Here is a 17,734-nt window from a genome sequence, read left to right on the forward strand (position 1 = left end):
CCTATGCATCGCCAGATGTGACCCAAAAAGTAAAAATAAAATTCAAATCAGAGGAGAGCTTTGTTCTTCCTTGTCTGGGTATTAGTACAATTGTATTAGAAAATACTGGACTGGAGCAATAGCACAGCGGGTAGCGCGTTTGCCTTGCATGTGGCCGACTCGGATTCGATTCCTCCGTCCGTGGAGAGCACGGCAAGCTACCGAGAGTACCCCACCCGCACAGCAGAGCCTGGCAAGCTACCTGTGGCATATTTGATATGCCCAAAACAGTAACAACAAGTCTCACATAGAGACATTACTGGTGCTCGCTCGAGCATATCGATGAACAATGGGATGACAGTGCTACAGTGCAGTATTAGAAAATGGGTTTTCATTTTTTTCTGAGCGTGATCATACAAAATCTTGCCTTGGGGGAAGGCTATTCCCAATGGTGCAGGTGGAGTTACTGGGGAACCATGGTGTTGCAGGGATTCAGCTAAACCCAAGATCTCACCTGCATGCTTCAGTTTGCTTCAGTTCTGAGCTATCTCATCCCCATGTTTCAGTTTTAAAAAATTTAGCATGATAGGAAAAGTTTGAAGTCTTGATTTTAAAAAAGGTTACTGTTTTCAGTCCAGTAAATTATTTTGGATCAATTTTGGAGAGGAGATAGGTAATTCATCTCTGTATGAAGTCCTGTGTGAAGAGGTGAAATTCATACTGTATGTTGCTTGCTAGTGGTTCTGATGAAAGATAAAATTTGTTTTGTTTTTAAATTAAAATGTAGCACCTGTCACTGTAGCACTGTCAGGTTGTTTGGGCTGCACACTGGTGCTTAGGGGTTAGACTGCTGGGTTGGAACTGGGTAGACTGGCACAAGGGATTAAATCCAGGACTCCTGCTTGTAAAACATGCTCTCTTACTCTATCACTAATCATTCTTTTTTCTGCAGCTGGGGACTATACCTGATGATGCTTTGACCTTTCCCCTCCACCCCCTTCTGTGCTCAGGGATCACTTCTGTCTGGCAGGACCTGGGGACCATATGGGGTGCTGGAGATTGAAATTGGGTTAGGTGTCTACAGGGCAAGTTTCTTAAGCGCTATACTCTCTGGCCCACCTACCCATTCTGTCTGATGACCTTCCCCTCACTCAATGTTTTACTGTTATAAAAGAAAATTCATGAAACACTGTGTGTATAAAGCCCTTATACATATAGTGATGTAAATCATGGTGCCTAAAACTTTAAACAAATGAATTCAGAGAATAATCGTACATGTAATTTAGCATGGATTTGTGTGTGTGTGAGCACGTGTGTACTATTTAGGATAAAGAGTAGAAGAACTGCAGTTTTGCAAGATATATGCATTTGTGCTTTTGGTACTTTCAAGTTGCCTCCATATCCTAGAAAATTACCTTACTCATCTCAATTATTCAACATAGATGATACCACTGGTTAACATGTACCCTTATAACACCTCTGCCAGAATTTGATTTTTGCCAGTCTATCAGTAAAGCAGTATTTCAGAATGATTTTAATATTCATTTCTCATATTCAAAGCCCTGTACATTTTCATAGTCATTTACTCTTGATTGCTTTGACTTTTAGTTTGTTGATTTGTATAGACCTATTTTCTATTAGGGCAATGAGTTGTTAATGATGAAAATTGAAATACCTTTTCCCAGTTAGTCATTTGTTTTTAAATTTTGCTTGGTTTATTGTTGCCAGAATGAAAGTTTATGTTTTTTTTTTTTTATTTGCTTCTAGGTTTTGTGCCCTACTTATCAAAACACTTTTCTCAGGATTTAAGAATTAAAAATAATTATATGAGGCCTTGGGGACATGGGATTAAATGCTTGATTTATCTGGATTTTTTTTTTAGTGTAAATTGTGGAAACAACAGTTCCTCAGTAAGTTTCAGTAATTTATCATGACTTCTTTTAATGTATATCCTTGCAAATTAGCATTTTACTTACTTATGAGCCCATGTCAGTGCCGTTATACAGGGCTAGGCTAATTCTGTACAATGGTAAAATGAAAGTTAAAAGGGAAAGAATGAATTGTTTTTGAATCTGGCCACACCTGCTGATGATTAGGAGCTACTCTGAGTTCTGTGCTTGGGGGTCTCTCCTAGCAGTACTCTGGGGACCATGTGCTAGAAGTACCTCAGACTTTCTGCATTCTAAGTATATGTTCCAGTCTTTTGAGCCCTAAAGCATATTTTCACTCAATTTACTATGTAAAGAAATCCCTCTAATTCAGTGTTGAGGTTCTTTTAAAATGCAAATTGAAAAATGCAAATGACTTTGTAATCTTAAATTTTTGTGAAGTTTAGTACTTTTGTGTAGTTCTATATTGAACATGCTTCAGCTTGTTGTTATGAGATTATAGTATTTATAGTGAATTGGTAGACACGGGTATGAGTAATTTTAGCTAGCTAGAAGGAAATAAACCTTAAAAAGATAATTAGGATGAATTTCCTTATGTAGATTCAGAAAAACATAGATGATGCAAAGTCTTACAATTTATGTGTATTTGTGGATATTAGAGCGGGTAGTGTGCTTGTCTTGCAAGTGACTGACCTGGGTTCAATTCTTAGCATTCCGCGTGTCCCTTGAACCCCACCAAGATTGATCACTGACAGAGCCAGGAGTAAACCCTGAGCATAGCCAGGTGTGGCACAGAAACCAGAGGGGCAAAAAAAAAAACCCAAAGAATTTAGGTTCTGGAAATATAACTTAGTTTTAACGCACTTTACTGTGTGAGGCCCCGAGTTTGATCCCTGATACTGCATGGAGGATTAAAAAAAAAAGTTTCAGAATATCATAATTCTTTAATTTCTGTTAATTATTCACTTGATTAAGAGTTTTTGTCTTGTTATTTTTAGGCTGGGAGGCCATTGTGACTATGTGGTGACTATAGTTATCTGACTACTGAGTTTCCTACTGGAATCATGGAGGAGAAACAGCAGATTATATTGGCTAATCAAGATGGTGGGACAGTGGCCGGAGCCACACCCACCTTCTTTGTCATCCTAAAACCGCCAGGAAATGGCAAAACTGATCAAGGAATTTTGGTTACTAATCGGGATGCTTGTGCTTTGGCTAGCAGTGTGTCATCGGCAGGAAAATCTAAAGGGAAAATATGCCTACCAGCTGATTGTACGGTGGGAGGAATCACTGTCACCTTGGATAACAATAGTATGTGGAATGAGTTCTATCATCGAAGCACAGAGATGATTCTGACCAAGCAGGGAAGACGAATGTTTCCCTACTGTCGTTACTGGATAACAGGCTTAGATTCAAATATGAAGTATATCCTTGTCATGGATATATCTCCTGTGGATAATCATCGTTATAAGTGGAATGGTCGCTGGTGGGAACCCAGTGGGAAAGCTGAGCCCCATGTTTTGGGGAGGGTTTTTATTCATCCAGAATCACCTTCCACAGGTCATTATTGGATGCATCAACCAGTATCTTTCTATAAACTCAAGCTTACCAACAATACACTGGACCAGGAAGGGCACATCATCTTACATTCTATGCATCGCTACCTGCCAAGGCTTCATTTGGTGCCTGCAGAGAAGGCTACTGAAGTGATACAGTTAAATGGTCCTGGTGTGCACACTTTTACTTTCCCACAGACTGAATTTTTTGCAGTAACAGCTTATCAGAATATTCAGATTACTCAGCTGAAAATAGATTACAATCCATTTGCTAAGGGCTTTCGGGATGATGGGCTAAATAGTAAGCCCCAGAGAGATGGAAAACAAAAGAACAGCCCTGACCAAGAAGGGAATAGTGTTCCCAGTTCTCCTGGTCAACGTGTCCGTCTTATAGAAGGTGAAGGATCAGAGATACAGCTAAATGATTTGGATCCTTCATCCACGGATGAAACAGCAGGAAAGGGTTTGGAAAAGCATTCCTTTAATAGTAAACAAGATTTCCTTGATTTCATGGATGTTGATTCAGCACTTGAAGCTCCTCAAATGAAGCAAGAGGTTTCTGAAAGGTATGTAATACTTTTCTCTTTGTGACTAAAAAAAATTTTGGTTTTAGCATATTGATTGTATGGATATGGACTTTATTCACTATATACTGATAAATATAAAATACTTTACCCACATTCTGTGAAGTGACCTTTTTTTTTTTTTTTTTTGGCTTTTTGGATCACACCCAGTGATGCTCAGGGGTTACTCCTGGCTCTGCACTCAGGAATTACTCCTGGCGGTGCTGGGTGTACTGGGGCTCAAATCGGCTGCATGCAAGGCAAATGCCCTACCCGCTGTACTATCACTCCAGCCTGACAGTTCATTTTTTGTAATGAATATCACATAGTTTCAGAGCCTAGAATTGTAGACAAATTAGATATCTCAGAATAGGAACTTTTTGTTTATTTAGATTAGAATTTGATTAATTTACTTATGACTTACTTGATAAACACATAGGTAATTTTTATTTTACTTTATTATATTTATTTTATTTATTTATATTTTGCTTTTTTTCGGTCACACCTGGCGATGCACAGGGGTTACTCCTGGCTCTGCACTCAGGAATTACTCCTGGCAGTGCTCAGGGGACCATATGGGATGCTGGAAATTGAACCCGAGTCAGCCCCATGCAAGGCAAACACCCTACCCGATGTGCTATGGCTTCAGCCCCTGTAATTTTTTTTTTTTCCATTTTTTGGGTCACACCTGGGGATACACAGGGGTTTCTCCTGGATCATGAACTCAGGAATTACTCCTGGTGGTGCTGGGGGAACCATATGGGATGCTGGGAATCGAACCTGGGTCAGCTGCATGCGAGGCAAGCACCCTACCCAAACACCCTACCCGCTGTGCTATCGCTCTAGCCCTGCCCCTGTGATTTTTGATTAGTTGGGAAACAGAAAAGGAGGACTCCAAATTATGACAAACAAAACAACAAGAGATTTGTTAATTTTATTTGCTTATGTCTAATATTTCAGGATTTTCTACTCTGTGGGCATACTAACTCATAAGTTGATAAGAAAAGTAAGATGAAGGTTATTAAATATTAAAATAGATGTCTTAGAGCATTTTATTAAAATTATTATCAGATATTATTGAGAGATTGTTTAGGTTCATAGTAAAATTGAGAAGTTAAAAATTTCTCGTATACCCATTCCTCAAATATGCATGCATAGCCTCCCTAAATTTTATATATATATGTGTGTGTGTGTATATATATATATATATATTTTACTTTTTGGGTCACACCCGATGATGCACAGGGGTCACTCCTGGCTCTGCACTCAGGAATTACCCTTGGCAGTGCTCAGGGGACCATATGGGATGCCGGGAATTGAACCTGGGTCGGCTGCAAGCAAGGCAAATGCCCTACCCACTGTGCTATCACTCCAGCCCCAGCCTCCCTAAATTATAAATACCTCTTCTGGACTTGTACAGTTGTACAGTTGTAAATAGTTAATGAACTTAGTTTGATACATGATAATCAACCAGAGTCAAGGTTTACTTGTGGTGTTGTACATTCAGGTGGTTTGGACAAATAACACTACACGTACCCACCAATACAGTATCATGCACAGTTAATTTTCATTAATCTCAAGAATTCTGTGCTCCACCCATTAATCTTCTTATTCCCAACCTCTGGCAACCACTGATATTTTTATGATTTCTGTATCTTTCCCTTGTTTTTTTTTTTTCTTTTTTCTTTTTTTGGGTCACATCTGGGGATACACAAGGGTTTCTCCTGGATCATGAACTCAGGAATTACTCCTGGCGGTGCTGGGGGACCATATGGGATGCTGGGAATCGAACAGTAGTTGTAATTGTAGTTGTCAAGTAGTTGTAATCATATAGAATGTAGCCTTTTTTATCTTTTATATTGCTTTGATGTGGTAGTATGTATTTAAATTCCTTATGCATGTTCAGAGCTTACAAAAATTTCTAAGAAAACACTGTTGGGGGAGGGGAGGTGTCAGGGAGAGATAGTGCAGTCAGGATCTGAGGATGCACAGTGTTGCTTGCAGGGCTTCTGTGGTCACATCTGATAGTGCTCAGATGCCTCTAGGGCTGCATGTGATGGTACTGGGAGACCATGTAGTGCTAGGGATTAAATTAGGGTCAGCCACATGCAAGTCATGCACCCTGTACTATCTGACTTTTTTTTTTTTTAATTTTGGGGGTTTGTTTTTGATTTTTGGGTCACACCAGCAAGGATCACTCCCAGTGGAACTAGGAATGTGGTACCAGAGATTGAGCCCTGGTCAGTTATGTGCCAGGCAAGTGCCCTATCTCTCTGGCCCTGACTTCTGTATCTTAACCTTCTGTCCACCAACTTTGCTATAATTACTATTAGTCCCAGAATTTTTTTTTTTTTTTTTAGAGTCTTGGGTTTTCTACATAAGCGGTCTGTAATTTGCAGTTTTCTTCTACCCCCCCTTTTTTTTTCCTTTTTGGGTCACACCTAGCAATGCACAGGGGTCACTCCTGGCTCATGCACTCAGGAATCACCCCTGGCGGTGCTCAGGGGACCATATGGGATGCTGGGATTTGAACCCGGGTCGGCCGAGTGCAAGGCAAACGCCCTACCCGCTGTGCTATCACTCCAGCCCCCCTCTTCTTCCCCCTTTTATTTTATTTCCTTTGGTTGTCCTACTACATGTCCAGAGATTTGGTATAGTGCTGAAAAGGATGTTTAGAGGATATCCTTATTTTGTACCTAATCTTCATGGGAAAGCTTCTAATTTCTCATCTAGTATGATGGAAAAAAATCTTAAGTAGATTTGTTTTTTTGCTTTTTGGGTCATACCCAGCGATGCCCAGGGGTTGTTCCTGGCTCACTCAGGAATTACTCCCTGTCGGTGCTCAGGGGACTATATGGGATGCTGGGAATCGAACCCGGGTTGGCTGCATGCGAGGCAAACGCCTTACCCGCTGTGCTATCGCTCCAGCCCCTCTTCAGTAGATTTTTAAAAATAGTTTAGGTGTTCTAAATTGCATTGAGAAAGTGCCTGCCATAGAGGCAGACCTGGGAGGTGTTGGAAAGGAAATTGGGGATTCTGGTGCTGGGAAATGTACACTGGTGGAGGGTTGGGTGTTGGAACATCATAACTGAAACCTAATCATGAACAACTTTTTAAGGATCTGTCTCACAGTGATGCAATTTAAAAAATATTAAAAATGAATAAAATTAAATTTCATTGAGAAAGTTACCTTATGAATTAGTGTTGAATTTTGCCAACTACTTTTTAAAAGCTCTCTTGATAGAACTATGATTTTTCTTTTATGTCTGTTGATCAGGTGAATTATATCAGTCTGTTTTCAAATATTGAACCAGTCTTGCACATGTGTGATAAATCTCACTTGGTTATGATAATTTAATTATTTTAATTTGCTGAGGATTTTTGTGTCTGTGTTTTTTTTTTCCTCTCTCGTTTTTTGTGTGACACTCTGAAGTGCTCAGGCTTAGCTTACTCCTGGCTCTGCACTTAGGGATTACTCCTCGAAGTGCTCAGTGACCATGTCGGGGTGCCAGGGATTGAAACCAGCTTGGCCACATGCAAGGCAAGTGTCCTACTTGCTATGCTTTTATTCTGGCCCCCATTATCTTAGTATTTTAGATTGTTTTGGTCTTTTAAGGTCTTTATAGCAGTTATTACTGTATTATTTGTTGGCTAGAATGCCTATCTATTGTTGAGTATGAGTTGTTATATACTGTGAGGGTTTCTTTCTGGGCTCTCTAATCTGTTGATCTGTATGTCCATCCTTATGTTGTAATACAATATCTTAATTATATCCTTATAAGTTATGAATTTTATTTATAAATATATAGGATTACTGCTATTTATTCAGCCATTGATTAAAATTTTATTTATATTTGTTAGTAAAGCAAAGTAGTTTTTATTGAACAAAACGTGGCTTAGAAAGATGTGCAAGGAAAGAATGGGAGAATATGTGTCACAGGACAAAAACTAGGCTTTAGAGTGGAAATAGGGAAGCAAAGAAAGGGTGACATGTTCAAGGGAGAACATGGGTTTGAAGAATATGCCCTATGTTTTGAATTCTAAATAGTGAATCTACAACTTTTCCTCCTGCCTCCCCCAATTGTTTTGACTAGTTGTATATTTTTAAATTTCATTTAAATTTTACTTTTTTAAAAAAAATTCATTTAAATTTTAGTATCAGTTTTTCTTCTGGAAAGACACACTGGCATTTTGATAAGAATTATACTGAATCTCTAAGTATCTCATTTGGATACTGTTGTTAAAATGTTTTCTAATCCATGGACATGAAATGTTTTTGTGTGTATTTAGGTCTTTAGATTTTTTTCCTTTTAAGAAAGTTGAGTAGTTTTCAGTGTTGAGTCTTTTATCTCCTTGGGGTCAGAGTGTACAGTGAGTAGGGTGTACATGGTTGTACATGGTTGACCTGCTTTTGACCCCAGGCACTCCATATGGTCTACAGCCCTGCCAGGAATGATCCCTGAGCACAGAGTAAGCCTCAAGTATGGCTGGCTGGGTATGGCCCAGAAACCAAAAAAAAAAAAAAAAAGTTTTATCTCATTGGCTAAATCTATTACTATGTCTCATCTTCCCTCTCTCCTCCCGCCCTCCCTTTTTTTCTCCCTCACTAGTAGGGCTAGAACAGCAGGGCGATTACTTTCTTGTTGCTCCACCTGGTGGTGCTGTGCTTGGGCTCCTCCCAGTGCTTATGAGCCAGCCTGGGATGGCTGTGCTTGGGGGAGCCATGCTATACCAGGGTTTAAATGCAAAACCTTACCTATGCTAGGTATATGCTTGCTCTGCCACTTGAGCTACATTATTTTAGTTAGCTTAGCTTTATAGTGCAAATTCCAGATTCTATCTTGGTGGTTAGATCTTTTTCTAAAATTATTTATTGTTTATTTTTGTGGGTTGGGGGGGTTGGGTCACACCCCACGATGCTAAGGTACTGGCTCTGCACTGGCTCTGCACTCAGGAATTACTCCTGGCAGTGCTTAGGGGACCATAGTGGATGCTGGGGATCTAACCCAGGTCAAACAAATGCTTTACCCTTTGTACTATCACTCCAGACCCTTATTGTTGTTTCTTACCTATTACTTTTTTTGCTCTTTGCGAGGGACCCCAGACATGGGGCAGTGAGGATTGTCTCATAGCCCTGGCATAGATGCCTGCACAGTATACTAGCTATCAAGTTCTCTGCTGCAGCTTTCCCATGGTGTTTACTCAGTCACTGAGTCATCTTGCTCTTTCTTGCTTGGTTCTCTGAATGCAGAGCTGTTAATATAGCCTCAGTGCTTGCCCGTGTTATCCAGGTTTGAATTCACAGCTTGTGCATGCAGATTAAGCACTTTAAGGCAAAGAATCATATTAACTGCCTGTTTCTTATCTTTAATGTGTTTAATATTGCCTCTTTTGAGTCTTCCCAGTGGTTCTGGAGACCACCATTGCTACACCAAGTAATGCTCAGGAGGTTGTGTGGTGGAGTGGCTTGACCTCTGGCACCCTGTTCATACCAGGCATGTGCTCTGGCCCTTTGAGCTATCTTCCCTGCCCTAGTTTTTCTGACTATCTGGTGTATTTCTTAGATTGTTGCAGTGAGATTTCCTTCAGCTTTTCCCTGTTTGTCAAATTCTTAATTTTCAAAACATACTGTTCTGTTTATTTCTTCAGAGGCTACACAGTCTTAAATTTTATGTCAAAGATAAAATTATATGTCAAAGTAGTACTATTCTAACAGCAGTTGGTTTACTGCAGTTCAGTTCTAACACTTAACAGTTCAGAGTTAGTGTCAGACTTCTGAGTTCAATGATGGCATAGTCCCCTCAGCACCACTGCTTCATATCTTAGCCACAATTGGAGTCACCAAGCTACAGGAATTGACTGCAAATTGACTTTTGACCAGTTGGCTATAAATTCACAGGTCCCCTTGTCCCCTCAGGTTCACTAATTCACTATATTTAGTACAGTTTTGTTATTAAAGAATACATCCAAATGAAGAGACATATAGAGTGCAGAACTTCCTTTTGGACTATCTTTGCTTGCCCTTTTGCATTTAGTGGTTTTCTGGTACTATGTTGAAGCCAGGCAGAGTCTCCTGCCCCTGCCCCAGGCTGTCTTCACCTGGGGGTGGAAGGGGGGCAGGTTGAGTTTCCCTCCCTGCCCCATGCAGAGCCCTGACAGCTGAAAACCTCCAGAACTCAGTCCCAGCCATGTTCAAGGCAATCTCCACAGGCACGGACGAGCCTCACCCATGAAGTAACCGGCGGAGGAACCCAGGTATATGGGACTCGTGGCTGAGATCTCCAAGCCTGCTTGAATTGGGATTGGCCCTCCTCCACTCAGATCCCAGTTTTCTAGTAGCTTGGCAGTCACACCCACAAACTGCCCCCAGGGCCATGTAAGCTCATTAATAGCCAAGATCCAGAGACTATAAAACAAAGCTCCCAGAAGAGAGCGATGCAGAATCTCCGCCCACACGGTAGAGCCTGGCAAGCTACCCATGATGTATTTGATATGCCAAAAACAGTAACAACAATGTGGTTCTCGTGTTCCTGGAGCGAGCAGACACCATTGGGCTATATTAGCATGCGACAGGGACAAATGATGTTACTGGCGCCCGCTTGAGCAAATCGATGAACAACGGGGAGACAGTGATACAGTGATGTTGAAGCCAAATTTTGAGTGTTCATTCATGGTCACTGCTCATTGTTGGATGCTATAATGTCTGTAGGACTTTTAAAATCTTATTTATTTATTTTTGCTTTTTTGGGTCATACCCTGCAATGCTCAGGGCTTCCTCCTGACTCCGCACTCAGGAATTACTCCTGGCTGTGCTCTGGGGACCATATGGGATGCCAGGGATGGAACCTGGTTTGGCCGTGTGCAAGGCAAATGCCCTACCTGCTGTACTATTGCTCTAGCTCCTAATCTTATTTTTCGAGATGAGGCACTCCTGCAGTAAATTCCTGATTCTGTACAGAGTCAAGATATTCCTGGTGAAGCTCAGGAGGGACCATATGTGGTGCTGGAGATTGAAACTGGGTTGGCTGAGTGCAAGGCAAGAGCCCTATCTGCTGTACTGTGTCTTTGGCCTTTTTGTAATAATCTTTAGTTTTTGGCCATACCCGGCAGTGCTCTGGGGTTACTCTTGATTCTGCTCAGAGGTCGCTACTGGCAGTGCTCAGGGGACCATATGGGGTGCAGATGATCAAACCTAGGTGAGCTGTGTCCAAGGCAAACCCCCTACTAGCAGTACTGTGGCTTCAACCCTTGTGACAGTCTCTACCACTTGAGAAAGTATAACTTAGGTTTAGTTTTTCTAGAATTGTTAACAATGTGTGTTGAGGGATTAGAGAGATAGTATAAAGGTTAAGGCACTTGCCTAGTTTATGGCTGCAGCCTTGACACTGGATTGAATTCTGGCATCGCTTATGGTACTCTGAGCACTGTTGAGTGTGGTCCCTGAAAACTGACAGGTGTGGCCTTGCTCCCACCTCCACCAAAAAAGTGTTGAATTTTATCTAATTATCCTATATTCATTGAGGTGGGGTATATTTGTTTTGTTGTTGGGGAGTGAGGAGATGGCTTCTGTAAATGCTCTCTGCCTTGTATTCCTTGAGTAAGTAGTACATGGTCACAATAATAGAATTGTGATAATAATATCACAATAATAGGTTGTCATACTCAATTTGCCGATATTTTGTTGGAGATTTTTGTATGTAAATTTTGTTTTTGTGCCATACCTGGTGATGTTCTGGGGCTATTCTTGGCTCTGGGATCTTATGTTTGTTTGACTTTTGGGCCACATGTCGTGTGTTCAGAAATCACTCCTGAGAATGCTCAGGGGACCTTATGTGGTGCCAGGGATTGAGTTCTTGTTGGATATGTGCAAGGCAAACAGGCATCTTGCCTACTGTCTTATCTCTTTGGCCCTACTATTGCCTCTATACTGAGGGTTGCTCCTGGCCGTGCTCCTGAGGGTAACTGTGTGGGGCTGGGGATTGAACTGGGCCCCCACATGGGAAATAAACACACAGTATGGGGTACTGGGGATTGAACCTGGATCAGGTACTTGGAATGCAGTTGTACTCTTTCCAACCCCTCAGCCTCCTTTCATACTTAAATTTATAGAAGACATTGATTCAAGTTTTATTTCAGATACTTGGGTTTTAGTATTATGTGTTCTCTATAAAACAAGTTGTAAAGTGAACCATTCTCTATTTGCTCAAACCTTTTTTTAGAACAGACTTACTGGGGTGTTCTCCAGCTGTCTCGCGCGCGCGCGCACACACACACACACACACACACACACACACAACCCCTCTCCCCCTATCTCTTGTTCTTGCTCTCTTTCCTTTTGAGCATTATGGTTTGCAATACAGGTACTGAAGGACTGCATTGTATATCCCTTTGCATTCAGTTCTTGTCCAGAGTGATCATTTCCAACTGTCATTGTCATAGTGGTCCCTCCTCTATTCTAACTGCTACTCCCCCCACATCATGGCAAGCTTCCAACAGTGGACCAGTCCTCTTGGCCAGTTCTATTGTCTTTGGGTGTTAGTCTCATACTAGGGTTTTTTTTTTTATATCCCACAAATGAGTGCAATGATTCTGTATCTGTTCCTCTCTTTATGACTCATTTCACTCAGCACAATACTCTCCATGATCATCTATTCATAAGCGCATTTCATGATTTCATTTTTCCTGGTATTATAACTATAATACTGTGTAGTATTCCATTGTGTAGATGTGCCATAGTTTCCTTTGTCCAGTTGTCTGTTCTTGTGCACTTGGGTTGTTTCCAGATTCTTGCTATTGTGAATAGTGCTGCAGTGAACGTAGAAAGTGCAGATGGGATTTCTGCTGTGTTTTTGGGTCCTACAGGGCATATTCCCAGAAGTGCTATTGCTGAGTCAAATGAACGCTCAATTTCTAGTTTTTGAGGAATGCTTATATTTTACAAAAAGGCTGGACCAGTTGGCATTCCCACCCCACCAACAATGAATAAGAGCTCCTTTGCCCTTGCGTCCACACCAGCATGGTTGTTCTTGTTCTTGTTGATGTGTATCTCATTATTGTTTTGATTTGGAAATACAGTCTGTGATCTTTAAGAAAAAGACTTACAGGGACTGGAATGATAGTACATCCAGTAGGACATGTGCCTAGCATGTGGCCAACCCAATGGCATTCCTTATGGTTCCTTACAGGCAGGATTAATTCCTGAGTCTGGAGTAACCTCTAAGCATCCCTAGGTGTGTGTGGGGGGAGTGGGGTTAGGGTGGGCAGGAGGGGGGAACAGACTTACAGATCACAGATCATGTGATTTCCTTAGGGAAGCCATGGAGTTTTCTTTGTAAGTTTCAATTTTTATTTTTTATTTTTCTCTTTTTTGTTGGGGGTGGAAAGTTGGGAGGGGGGTGATTATGCAGAGCAGTACTCAGGGCTTACTCCTGGCTCTGCACTCAGAGATCACTCTTGACAATGCTTCAGGGACTATATGTGGTACCAGAGATTAAACCCATGTCAGTTGCCTACAAAGCTAGTATCCTACTCCCTGTACTATTGTTTCTGCCTGGTTAAGTTTTTAAATGGTGGTGATGGGGAAAACAAAAGGAGACTTTTGTGATGTGAAAATTATGTAAAAGTTAAATTTCCATGTTTATTTTTGAAACAGCAATTTTTGTTGTCTGTGACTGCTTTTATGTTATTTTATGCTATGTGACAAAGGAGTGGCTGCAGTAGAGACTCAGGATCACAAAGTAATTTTTACTATTTAGTCAGTTACAGAAAGTGTACAAACTCCTGATTAAACTAATTGATTTTACATCTTTAATGGACTAAAAGCCTGTTTGTTTATTTGGCTTTTGGGCCACACTCATTGGTGCTCAGGGCTTCTGACTGTGTTCATTGGTTACTTATGCCAGTGCTGGGGTACTATATGTGGTACTGGAGATGGAACCAGGAGCATCTGCATACTGCCCTCTGCTATCTCTTCAAGGGCCTATTTAGATTTCTTTTTTTTTTTTATTTTTTAATTTTTTTGGTTTTTGGGTCACACCCGGCGATGCACAGGGGTTACTCCTGGCTCTGCACTCAGGAGTCACCCCTAGCGGTGCTCAGGGGACCATATGGGATGCTGGGAATTGAACCCGGGTCGGCCGCATGCAAGGCAAACGCCCTACCCGCTGTGCTATTGCTCCAGCCCCTAGATTTCTTTTTAAAGATATTTACGTATTTGAAGATATACAGATCTTTCAGAGCACTGTTTTAGGTAAATTCTATGAATTTTGGTAGAGTGTTGATTTCTATTGTCAGAGAACATGTGGCAAATAGCCTTTGCAATATTTATCATTAGTTTGCTTTATTTTCTAGCATACGGTCTCTTGACTAATATTTCATGTACTCTTGAATGTATTATTCAGTTCTGTAAGGTCTAACTAGGTAAGTTGGATGGATAACTTACTCAGTTGCACTGTTTTTGTTGTTAATATTGTTAACGAAGTTGTTTTTTTTTTCTGATTCCCCCCCCCCCAATCTTTGTAGCTTATTTTTCTCTTTGATGTACCTTTTTCATTATATTAATTTTTTAAATTTCATTTAGGTTTTTGGCTTATACTCAGTGATACTCAGGGGTTACTCCTGGCTCTGCACTTAGGAATTACTCCTGGCGGTGCTCAAGGGACTGTATGGAATGCTAGGGATAGAACCTGGGTTGGCTATTTGCAAGGCAAATGCCCCACCTGCTGTACTACCACTCTGGCCCCGTCATTGTATTTAAATTGTGGTTCTACACAGTTTATAGTTAATTTTTCTCTCTCTTTTTTTTAATTGGTTCTTAATATATTCACAGATTTTAGAGCCATGACCCCAGTCTTTCATTTATTTATTTTTGGGAGGGGTGCACAACCTCTGATGCTCAAGAGACTCCTCCTGGCTGTGCTGGGAAACCATATGCAATAAGAGGGTCAACCATAGGCAAGACAAGTACCGTAACCTTTGTACTGTCTGTTCCCCCAATGTACATTAAAAAAACTTTTTAATTAAATTGCATTTTTTCCCTTTTTCCCCACCGTATTTTTTTGTAACATTTTCATCACCTACCCCCAAGCCCTCTATTTGTCACTCAACATTTTTTCTTCAGCCACTCCTCAGTCTCATCTACCTTGTGCAAGTACCATCTCTGTCTTTTTATGGCTCTTTGCATTCTATGGACATCGCATGGAAATGGAATAATAAATACCTGATTTGGGGGTATATTGTTTCTTTTTCTGTTCCTTTCCACCTTCCCTCCCTCCCTCTTTTTAGTGAGGCAAAGTAGTTTTTTTTTTTTTTTTTTTTTTTTTTTTTGCTTTTTGGGTCACACCTGGCGATGCACAGGGGTTACTTCTAGCTCTGCACTCAGGAACCACCCCTGGCAGTGCTCAGGGGACCATATGGGATGCTGGGAATCGAACCCGGGTCGGCCTCGTGCAAGGCAAACGCCCTACCCGCTGTGCTATTGCTTCAGCCCACTACTTTTTTTTTAAACTATGCATAATGTATCCAAAGTTCTTTCATGTTGTAGCGTGTATCTGTACTTTTCCTTTTATTACTGAATAAAAGTGTATGAATATACTATACCACATTTTATTTAGTCATTCACTTGAGGATATTTCTGCCTTTTTACTACTATGATGTTGTTATGAACATTTGTGTACAAGATTTTGTGTGCAAAAAGTTCTGGGTATTGACAAAATTCTTTCAGATGTCTTGACATCTTTTTTATTTGAAATCAACTGATAAAATATTGCTGGATCTTGATTTTGTTTCAGTTGATCAGTATGTTTACCCTTATCAATATCATATTGTTTTGATTACAGTAGTTTGGTGGGTAGTAAGTACATTTTGAAATTGGGAAGGTTGAGTCCTTAGGACTTGGATACTATTCAAACCCAGATTGTACAAACCAAGATTGTTTTGGTTGTTTTGGGGGTTTGTGGTTTGTTGAATTGTCATGTCAATTGTAAGATCAGCATATCCATTTCCATAGAAATTCAAGGTGAGATTTTAAGAAGGAAATTTGACTTGAATCCATAGGTTATTTTCAGGGAAAATATTGCTGTTTTACTGATGTTGTATTTTAGTGCATAGATGTTTATCTTTTTATTTAAGGGTTGGGTTTTTTTGTTTGGTTTATTTATTTTTTTAGTTTAAGAGTTTTGAGGTTTTCTTTGTATTAATCTTACATTTTGGTTCATTAGTTTTATTATTCTTGATACTCGGGCTGGAGCAATAGCACAGCGGTTGGGTGTTCGCCTTTCACGTGGCCGACCTGTGTTCAATTCCTCCGCCCCTCTCGGAGAGCCCTGCAAGCTACTGAGAGTATGGAGCCCGCATGGCAGAGCCTGGCAAGTTACCCGTGGAATATTGGATATGCCAAAAACAGTAACAATAAGTCTCTCAATGAGAGATGTTACTACTGCCTGCTCGAACAAATCGATGAGCAACGGGATGACAGTGACTCGTTGAATTACTTTCTTGTATTTTGGCATTTCTAACTTGTAGGAATACAACTTTCAGGTTTGTATTAATCTTGGGTACTTATTTTTCTTGGACCAGGCTCATTTATTAGTTTCGATACTATTGGAACTAGTAAACTTTTTAGGTTTTTTTCTTATGTTTGTGCCATTTATGATATCAAAACAGAAAATTTTGAAAGAAAGAATTCTACTTCCTCTTCAGTTGGGAATCTCTTATTTCTTGCTAGATAAACCTAGTTGGAAAGTTACCTAGTAACAACATTGTGAACATGCTGTAGGGTAAAAACCAAATTACTGAATTGTGTATTTTAAGTTGGCCAACATCTAAGGCTTTGTGTTAGATAATTTGTATCTTAATTAAAAATAAAAATTACTGGTGCTGGAGCGATAGCACCGCGGGTAGGGCGTTTGCCTTGCACGCGGCCGACCCGGGTTCGATTCCCAGCATCCCATATGGTCCCCTGAGCACCGCCAAGGGTGATTCCTGAGTGCAGAGCCAGGAGTAACCCCTGTGCATCGCCAGGTGTGACCCAAAAAGAAAAAAAAAAAAATTACCCTCCAAGTGTCCAGGGAGAATCACTGTTTAAAAAAATCACCTATGATACCACCTCACACCACAGAGACTAGCACACATCCAAAAGAACAAAAGCAACTGCTGTTGGAGAGGATGTGGGGAGAAAGGGACCCTTCTACACTGCTGGTGGGAATACCGACTGGTTCAGCCCTTTTGGAAAACAATATGAACGATCCTCAAGAAATTAGAAATTGAGCTCCCATTTGACCCAGCAATACCACTGCTGGGAATATATCCCAGAGAAGCAAAAAAGTATAGTCGAAATGACATCTGCACTCATATGTTCATCGCAGCGTTATTTACAACTATTCCAGAATCTGGAAAAAACCTGAGTGCCCTAGAACAGATGACTGGTTGAAGAAACTTTGGTACATCTATATAATGGAATACTATGCAGCTGTTAGAAAAAATGAGGTCATGAACTTTGCATATAAGTGGATCGGCATGGAAAGTATCATGCTAAGTGAAATGAGTCAGAAAGAGAGAGACAGATATAGAAAGATTGCACTCACCTGTGGAATATAGAATAACAGAGTAGGAGACTGACACCCAAGAGTAGTAGAAATAAGTACCAGGAGGTTGACTCCATGGCTTGGAAGCTGGCCTCACATTCTGGGAAAAGGGCAGCTCAGATAGAGAAGGGAACACCAAGCAAAATGTGGTTGGAGGCTACGCG

The 17,734-nt window shown here is 40.7% G+C and overlaps 1 protein-coding gene across 10 annotated transcripts in view; it reads left to right on the top strand.

Annotated features, from left to right (window-relative positions):
* The window catches only part of MGA (MAX dimerization protein MGA), a 118,660-nt gene that overhangs the window by 35,110 nt on the left and 65,816 nt on the right, over positions 1 to 17,734 (top strand). For all 10 annotated transcript variants that reach the window (XM_055130552.1, XM_055130555.1, XM_055130556.1 and 7 more), the window contains exon 2: positions 2,867 to 3,990. In XM_055130552.1, coding sequence (XP_054986527.1) covers positions 2,933 to 3,990 — 1,058 coding nt within the window. In that variant the 5' untranslated portion in view covers positions 2,867 to 2,932. The remainder of the gene's footprint in view (positions 1 to 2,866; positions 3,991 to 17,734) is intronic.

The sequence above is a fragment of the Sorex araneus genome, chromosome 3 (genome assembly GCF_027595985.1).
Source record: "Sorex araneus isolate mSorAra2 chromosome 3, mSorAra2.pri, whole genome shotgun sequence".
In the NCBI taxonomy this organism is placed as follows: domain Eukaryota; kingdom Metazoa; phylum Chordata; class Mammalia; order Eulipotyphla; family Soricidae; genus Sorex; species Sorex araneus.